This window comes from Nuphar pumila, chromosome 2, assembly GCF_984573655.1.
Source record: "Nuphar pumila chromosome 2, dmNupPumi1.hap1.1, whole genome shotgun sequence".
Taxonomy (NCBI): Eukaryota; Viridiplantae; Streptophyta; class Magnoliopsida; order Nymphaeales; family Nymphaeaceae; genus Nuphar; species Nuphar pumila.
In genome coordinates, this window is record NC_143250.1 from 19271717 (window position 1) to 19280990 (window position 9274).

The following is a 9274-nucleotide window of genomic DNA, read 5'->3' on the forward strand; positions in this document are numbered from 1 at the left end:
TTTTTTTGTTGGTGTTGTCCATAGTTAGCAAAACTCTGTTTTAAGTCACTTCTTTTTCAATGAAACTTTTATAGTAAAAGATACAAATGACTCTGCATTTATCAAAACAAAGCTGCAAAAATATTAGCTCTTTTAAGAGAAATGTTTAAAACACGAAACACTATATTTAAAAAAGAAAACTCAAATTTAAATCCGAACTTACTGGATCTCAGACCTGGTTTACATTTAGTCTTGAATTTGATTCCTGTAGCTCTTATACCCTAACTTGATTGTCAATGAAAAATATCAAGTAGTTCTTGACCTTGTTTTACAAAGTTAAAGCTGAATTGCACCCGTTTATATTACTTATCATTTTTTAACAACTCCCGTTTTGTACCTTTTTATCTTTGAACGCAAAAACCTGTTCAATCATGTATTCATTAGTTTTAGGGTGGAATGAGATAGTTGGATGGTTAAGGCTACATTATCATAACCAAGGGGTCTGGGGTTCGAATTTCACAGGGTTTACATTAAGGGTTCAGGCTGTGCAAACATAAAGCTGCCTTACGTCTGCACTTGCTTGATTCAGTTTCCAAGAGATTACTGGAAAATTCGGCTGTAGGCGAATCAGATTCCGGGTAAAGAGTGAGGCAGCTCCAAGTAGCTGTTTTTTTTGGCGAGATATTTCTTGGCTGAAATTTAGTACTCCCCAACTGTTTCCCATAATGTCTCAATGAGGTTATGGATGACATTCCCTTGCTTGTTAAAGCTAATGGCTTGACCTCCTAGAGTTTAAGCTCGAAGTCATTTCTTTTATAGCATAATCTTATAGAAATAACGAGATATGACCACCAGTTTGTTTATGTTATGTCATAGTGTTTGCTGGGATTAGCCATTGAAGACTGCCAGCATCTATTAATGTGAGATGATGATTAAGGGACAAGTTTGAATTGTTAGTAGAGGTAAACCTTAAGGGCTTCACCATTGGTTTGGGGTTTGCACTACTGTGATAAAGGAAGGTTGACCTATGTCTCGGCCAAAACAACAATAGTGTGTCCAGCAGGAAACCATTTAGATTTCTCAAAGCCTGGTCGCTCCACGAGCTATGTAGTGAAAAATACTAGGCAACTAGTCAGTCGACTCCTAAAAGGACTAGTTGTGGACTAGGCTGGACTAGTTGGTACCCTCAATTAAAATATAAAAGAAATATGAAAAATATACATAAAAACATATTTAATTCTTTTAGTAATAAGATGTTTTTTATCACACAAGTACAAAATTACAGATTCTTTCATAAAATATATTAATATATATAATACACATATATATATATAACTATACACACATAAATATATATTTAATTATTCATAACATATTCAGTATAATCAACAAAGTATGCTTTTCACAAAGCACAGTAACACATACTTATATATATAAATAACATATTAACATAATCCATAATTCTAAACATGCTTTAAGGCTTTTATAGAAAAATTCATAAGAAGCAAAGTAACACATACACACATATAAAAAATATAATCAATTAAAACTGTGCATGTTTTCAGCGTTTCACAGAAAAATCTCAAAAGCAAAATAATGCAAATACATATGTATAAAACATAATCAATATATATAATTAACTATGCATGTTTTCATCATTTCTCATAACAAATCACACAAACACACGTATATATAATAATTGATTGACTAAACTGTCTTCATGCCTAGGCGGAATAGCTTAGTCGCCGACTAGACGCCCTAATCGATAAAATTGGTACTTTTTAAGGTACCTACCTCAGAATTGCAAAGCCTACTTTGCACTTAGGCAGACTAGTCTATGCTTTTGACTACATAGTCCACGAGGCATACAAGAGAATCACTCAATCCAGTTGTGAGGTCAACATTGCCAGTTATCCGATGATTAAGGTGCATGCTTCAAAAGCTCGCAGAAATCCATCACAATCTTCAGCAGCGGAACCAGGTGTGGTATGACAATGCGTCATAGAACTCACTATGCAGCTAGACGAGATCTAAGGAGAGTTAGAAGAGGGGTCATCGAACCTTGCTGCCAAGGAACAGGAGGTGCATCAGGCTTTATCCCAGGCACTCATGGAATAGGAAATGCTGTGGAAATAGAAAGTCAAAACTATGTGGCCTCGGGAACGGGACGCAAACACTAAAATTTTCACTCTTTTGTCCAAGCCTGCAGAGATTGTAACAACATTTGTCAAATTGAAACTGAAACGCAGACGCTTGAGGATCTCTCGCAAATTCAAGTGGCATGTGAAGACTTCTTCAAGGAAGACCCCTGGTTGTGACGGATTTCTGGTAGCTTTCTTTCAAGATTACTAGGATATAGTCGGAAAAGATGTAACCAAAGTGATTGCAGACGTGTTTAAGAAAAGGGAAGGTCATGAAGAACATCAATGAAACGTTCTTGGACCTCATCCCCAAGTGCCATAATGCTACTCGACTATCTGACTTCCAACTGATAGCATTGTGTATCTTGCTCTATAAATTTATTAGCAAAATTATGGTAGCGAGAATCCAGGAAATCCTTTCAATGATCATTTCGTAGTCATAGGGAGCTTTCATAAGGCATAGAACAATGCACAACATGTCACGAGTACCTGAACTCCATGGATGCAAGCAAATTGAGTTCCATCCCACCTGGATTCAAAGGCTTCTGATTGGCGTTAGGACGGCCCTCCTTTAGGATCCTTGTTAGCAGAAGTCCAGTTGAATCTTTCCTGCCGGAGACCCCTTTTACTCTATGAGCTTGTTTGGAAGCAAGAAAAATTCTCATAGGGAAAGAAAATTTTGCCTATGAGAAGTTTTGATATGCTATTTTTTTTTTCACTTGTTCCACGTGGACCTTATCTCCCACCTCCACGAGTTCACGTTCATCGGTCGGATCCAACCAGGATAGCACTGAGACCCACACCATCTAGGGGTGAAGCGATGGACAGGGCAGGGTTGAGTTCCTCTCAGAGTTGTTGATCATTGGGGCGCTGCACCACCGGAACCTGACACAGCTGCAGGGGTGGTGCCACCATAAAGGGGAGAGATCCTCTTGGTCTACGAGTTCATGCCCAAGGGCAGTCTCGACAAAGCTCTATTCCAGCCGGCTCCGGTGCTCCCCTGGCTCCATCGTCTCCGGATACTAGTCGGTGTCACCTCTGTGCTTGCCTACCTTCACGGTGAATGCAAGAAGCAGGTGATCCACAGGGATGTGAAGGCCAGGAACATAATGCTGGACCAACGCCAAGCTCATCGACTTCGTCCTCACTCGACAGGTCGAGAACTACAAGTCACTGGACGCCATGATCGCTGCCGGGATGATGGGGTACTTGGCATTGGACTACTGCCGGCGATAAAAAAAATTATTATTTAAAAAAACTCAGAAAAATTCTCTAGTCTGAAAAGACTGTACATTTTTTCTTTCTACCTTCACTTTTCCTACATCTTTCTCACTTCCAAATGCGCCCTATATCTTTTTGTTGTTGCCATAGAAATGTTGTCTTGATGTAGCCGCTAGCGACAAGGAAATCATGGTTCCCACCATCCCTCAATTCTGGGAAGTGGATGTGGGGGAACAAAACAGGCTCCATCAAGTCAGTCCATTCTCAAAAATTATTCTAAAGGTGTTCCATCACATAGCTGTAAGTCTTTCCTGTACCGGCATACTCAAACACGTCCTACAGAGTCTATTGACTACTTGCTTTGAAGATCGCTTGGGAGGTCACTAAGGCTCTAAAGAAAGATCTTCAGATCGTTTTTTTGGGGAGAAGAAGCAGGGGTAGCAGAGCGCAGCTAGTCAGCTGGGAGGTTCTGTGTCCCTCGGTACAGGAGGGAGGAATTGGGGTCCGAAACCTCACCTCACGGGATGAAACAAAGCCAATTTTGCATACCTGGGTTGGACTGTTTTAAGTGACAACTTGGTCTGGGCTAGGCCTGTTGGTCTGAAGTACCTCAAGGAAAAACTCACTTTTGACGATGAAAATTTAATAAAAAAAAACTGATGGGCTTGGAAAGGCATAGTCTTGGGCTGACTTGTAGGGGTTTTCATTGCTCGGGTTTGGTTCGGAACCCAGGTGGAACCAGACTTCGACCATATTTTCAGGTATGGTATCAGGTCCGGAACTGGGTCTAATCAGGTCTATTATAAGAGAAACCATACCCGGACTCGATAAGAACTACATGAGCCAAACCCGGACCATACTTGGTAAAATAATTTTTTTTTTATCATTTTTACATTAAAAAATTGTAGGTCTTAATTGGAACTCAGGTAGGGCCTGAGTCTGGTATAAAATTTCATTTTTACATTGTAAAGTAACTAGATGTTTGACTCCAGGTCATCATGGGGATAACTTGTTTTTTCATGTATATGAAATAGTTATAACTAAGGATGAGAATGAGCAACTCATTTATACGGCTGTCACAGTGTATGATGTTTATATTAGATTTGAAATGACTCCAAGTAGGGACTTTGCTTCAAAACATGGGTGCTTAATTGAACGTTGCACATAAAATATTATTTTACTGTTAATGATAATTTTCTTATATAAAAAATAATTTAAAATATATTTTGATCTGAATAGCTCATTTATTGCTAAATAAATTATGAAAAATAACCATACCTTATGGATAATTTGATATGATTTCTTAAAAATCTTACAATTTTTTATATTCTCTTGATGTTCAAAGTCACAAATATCCAACATCATTACATCCCTTTTACCCTTCGTAACTATGAATTGATGGCTTATTGTAATAAAATTATAATGCCCGTCAGCTAGTGCAAACTCCCACTTAAATCCAAAATTGCATATTTTTTTATGCGAACCTCACGAACTCACATTAATTTATTTCTGAATTTTTGGTGAAATTGAAACCACCAAAATCGTAAATATCATTCTAATTCGCATATACTTTACGATTTTGCATAAATATATTTGCGAACCTTCACTCGCAAACTTTTTCGCATATACTTCACGAATCACATAAATATATGTGCAAACCTTCACTTAAAGAAAAACAACAAAATCATAAATATCGTACTTAAATATTTATAAATTTATTAATATATATATGATTTTTCTTAATATTTGTAGAGTTCTCAAATTATATATCTACTCATTTTTGTACTTAGGGTTTCTTTTTTTCATTTGTGTGTAAAGAACTTTCTTGTAGAGAACCTTTGTAGCGATTCTCGTGTAATTTGGTTATGCATTTCAAGAAGCTTACAGTATCATCCTTGTTATCGACTTTACCATCTACAAGTTTGAAATGTGAGTTCTATATAATATATGCATGCGTATCCACATAACCCTTACTTACATCTATTTCTTAAGGAGGGTCCATATTAAACTCAGTCCCTTGGTTAGGTACCTTCTCAACCCTCTTACCATTGTAGGTAGCCGCATCTTCAGCTTCATTTATCCGGGTATTGAGGTTAGCAACAACCTCAGTACAAGCCAATGAGTCACCCTCCCCCTCCTTAGATGCTTTCGGGATGCGAGACAAGAATGTGCCCACAAACTGCTCAACTTTTTCTGGACCTGTTGTCTTACATATGGGCTACTTTGAAATTTATAGTTGTTCTTTGTATGACGGTTAAGTTTTTTTTTTTGTTATTGGAGTGCAATTTTATGTGATTATTGAAGGTGCATTTTTTGCAAAAAATGTTTGACACTTACATTTTTGGCTTTGGATGTGGCTCCCTCACACTAAGTTATACTTGCAAAGTAGTTCTTTGTTGGCTTTTGTTATTGTACTACAACACTATAGGAGGATGTGGGTGTGGACTCCTTTGATACATTCTTCTTAATAATTTCTGGCGTTTCACACATATATTTATGCGATTTTGTGAAGTATATGCGAAAAAATAAGATATTTGCAAGAGGAGGTTCACAAATATATTTATGTGAAATATTGACGTATATGCAAAAAAAGTGTAATAACTCCAACCTGATGATGTATGCTGACACTTTACTTGCGTTCCTTGGAAAGAGTTTTTCTACCGAGACTTGTAAAGTTTGACCCTCAATATTAACATTTTATAGGTTTGGATAATTGAGCGGATGTTGTTGCAAGATGTTGCGCAGTTGGACTCGTGAAGACTACATCTTTCTTGCCGATCTGTGATTACTTTTTAATTGTCCAAACATTAATTATTTAGTTTTTGTTAACTTAGTGTAATAACTCTTTAAAAATTATGGTTGATTGATATTTATTTAAGTATCTTTGTCGAATATAAAATTATCTGTAATTGCCCAAGATTTTTTCAATTTCATTTTGATTATTTTCGTTGTGTGGTCTTTAAAAAAAAATTACCTGAAAATTTGATAAATTTTTGGGAGACACAAATGATATTAAGCCCATCTCAATTTTTAATTAAATTATAAATAATATATTAATATTGAAAATTTTGCTTTTAATGTGTCAATAATGCAATAAAAGCGTGATGCTTTTGAAGTAGCTGATATTTTAAAAAAATCTTGTTTTCTAAGTATCTTATTTTCCTATGGAAAGTCACGGTGGAAACTACATATTTCGTGTAATGGCATGATCACAAGCAAGAAAATGATAAGAAAAATACAAATTGGAAAAGAAAAAAGTGGAAATTTTTTCCTTCGTTCCAAACAATACAAAATTTTTGAATTTTTTTTTTGTGTTTTGTGCTGATTTTGACAGGAAGAATTTCTCCATCTTAAAGAATGAGAAACTTTTCCTTCCAAAGATTTTCATTTTTGAGGGCAGCGGCCACCCTAATCAAAACACTGTTAAAACATTTTTACAACCCGATCTTATTGTGTCACACAAGCAAGAGAAAAATTTTCAAAGAGAAAAGTTCTCGTATGAATAGTATGTCCCCACACGCTTGCGTCTGCTTTGTAATACACGAAGCACCCAGGAAGCACCGGTTTGACCCGGCAGTGCACTGCAGCGGAGACTTGTGATTGATAGCAAAAATGAAGGGAAGACGAAATGCTGCAGCAGTTGACTGACTGGGAGCGTCGAATATTCGGTTGGTTGTGCCTTCCCGTCTACTGCTCGGAGACCCTCCCCTCCCTTCCTCCTCCTACAAGAGGAAACTCATCCAGCCCCTTACTCTATCTCCTCTTCTCCATCCATTTCCTTCATTCTCTCTGTTGTGATCTCCCACAAAAGCCAACGCCAAAGCCATGGCGGGGGAGCAGCTGCAGGTGCTGAACGCGCTGGACGTGGCGAAGACGCAGTGGTACCACTTCACGGCCATCGTCATAGCCGGGATGGGATTCTTCACCGACGCCTACGACCTCTTCTGCATCTCCATCGTCACCAAGCTCCTCGGACGCATCTATTACTACGAGGGCAACCCCAACCGGCCGGGCTCTCTCCCGCCAAACGTCTCTGCGGCCGTCAACGGCGTTGCCCTCTGCGGCACCCTCGCCGGCCAGCTTTTCTTCGGGTGGCTCGGAGACAAGATGGGGAGAAAGAGGGTTTACGGTCTCACCCTCCTCCTCATGTTCGTTTGCTCCATCGCCTCGGGCCTCTCCTTCGGGAGCACCCCCAAGGCCGTGATTGCGACCCTCTGCTTCTTCCGCTTCTGGCTCGGCTTCGGCATCGGTGGAGACTACCCGCTCTCAGCCACCATCATGTCCGAGTACGCCAACAAGAAAACCAGGGGAGCCTTCATCGCCGCTGTCTTTGCTATGCAGGGGTTCGGCATCCTCGGCGGTGGGATCGTCTCCCTCATCGTCTCCGCGGCATTCAAGAAAAACTTCCCGGCACAGTCCTATGCGGTCGACCACGTGGGCTCGACGGTCCCCCAGGCTGACTATGTTTGGAGGATCATCTTGATGTTCGGCGCTGCCCCGGCCGCGCTCACCTACTACTGGCGGATGCAGATGCCGGAGACGGCGAGGTACACGGCGCTCGTGGCGATGAACGCGAAGCAGGCTGCGTCAGACATGTCGAGGGTGCTGCACGTCCAGTTCGACAACGAGCAGGACAAGCTTGAGGCAATGGCCACAAGCAGCAGCCTCAGCTACGGCCTCTTTAGCCGCGAGTTCTTGCAGCGGCACGGCCTGCACCTGCTGGGCACCACCTCCACCTGGTTCCTCCTCGACATCGCCTTCTACAGCCAGAACCTGTTCCAGAAGGACATCTTCTCCGCCATCGGTTGGATCCCCAAGGCCAGCACCATGAACGCCATCGAGGAGGTCTACAGAATCGCCCGGGCCCAAACCCTCATCGCCCTCTGCTCCACCGTCCCCGGCTACTGGTTCACTGTCGCCTTCATCGACATCATCGGACGCTTCACCATCCAGCTGATGGGCTTCTTCTTCATGACGGTCTTCATGTTCGCCCTGGCCATTCCCTACAACCATTGGACCCAGCCGTCCCACCGCATCGGCTTCGTCGTCATGTACGGCTTCACCTTCTTCTTCGCCAACTTCGGACCCAACGCCACCACCTTCGTGGTTCCCGCCGAGATCTTTCCAGCGAGGCTCAGATCGACTTGTCACGGCATCTCGGCTGCAGCGGGCAAGGCCGGCGCCATTATCGGCGCCTTCGGGTTCCTGTACGCCGCGCAGAGCAAGGACCCGACCAAGACCGATCCAGGCTACCCCAAAGGGATCGGAGTCAAGAACGCGCTCATCGTGTTGGGCGTCAGCAACGCTCTCGGGTTCCTGTTCACCTTCCTGGTGCCTGAGTCGAAGGGTCGGTCACTCGAGGAGATGTCCGGCGAGGCCGAGGAAGGGCAGCAACATGCTCGCACCGTCCCGGTCTGAGCCCCCTTGCGCTTTCTTTCCTCTAATTTCGGCAGGTGGTGGTGGCGGTGGTGGTGGTAGTAGTGGTGGTGGCGTAGGATGAGACTCAGAGGGCGGAGGTCCGGAGTGCCGTCAAGGATATTGGAAAGCGATCCCTTAGGGGACCCATTGGAATCATAGTTCCCAAATATCTCATGTTTGACTTCGTTGTGTCTACGGTTGTGCCCTTTCTGCTCTCTTTCCTTCTTTCCTATTTCCTTTTTCTTTTAGACATTTGTGATATTTTGTATGTGATACTCCCAGTTAGTAAAAGATGTCTTGAAATCAAGACTACTGTTGGTTTCTCTGTCAATATTCTTGAAATCAAGGCATGTATATCTCATGTTGCCATTACCAAAATATATATATAAGGGTTGATATAATTGTGTATATTTAAATGCACTTAACAAAATCCATTTTCTTATTTTTTTTGTTGAATCCAACCCTATATGTGATCTACATGTTTTTTTTAGTTAAAATTTACTTTTTCATTGTTA

General features: G+C 41.4%; 1 protein-coding gene across 1 annotated transcript; it reads left to right on the plus strand.

Annotated features, from left to right (window-relative positions):
- Positions 1-6848: 6848 nt before the first annotated feature.
- LOC149844947 (inorganic phosphate transporter 1-4-like) lies at positions 6849-9064 on the plus strand. The gene has a single exon (XM_089995395.1). It carries the CDS (start codon positions 7167-7169, stop codon positions 8757-8759), a length of 1593 nt encoding a protein of 530 aa, XP_089851521.1. The 5' UTR covers positions 6849-7166; the 3' UTR covers positions 8760-9064.
- Positions 9065-9274: the final 210 nt, after the last annotated feature.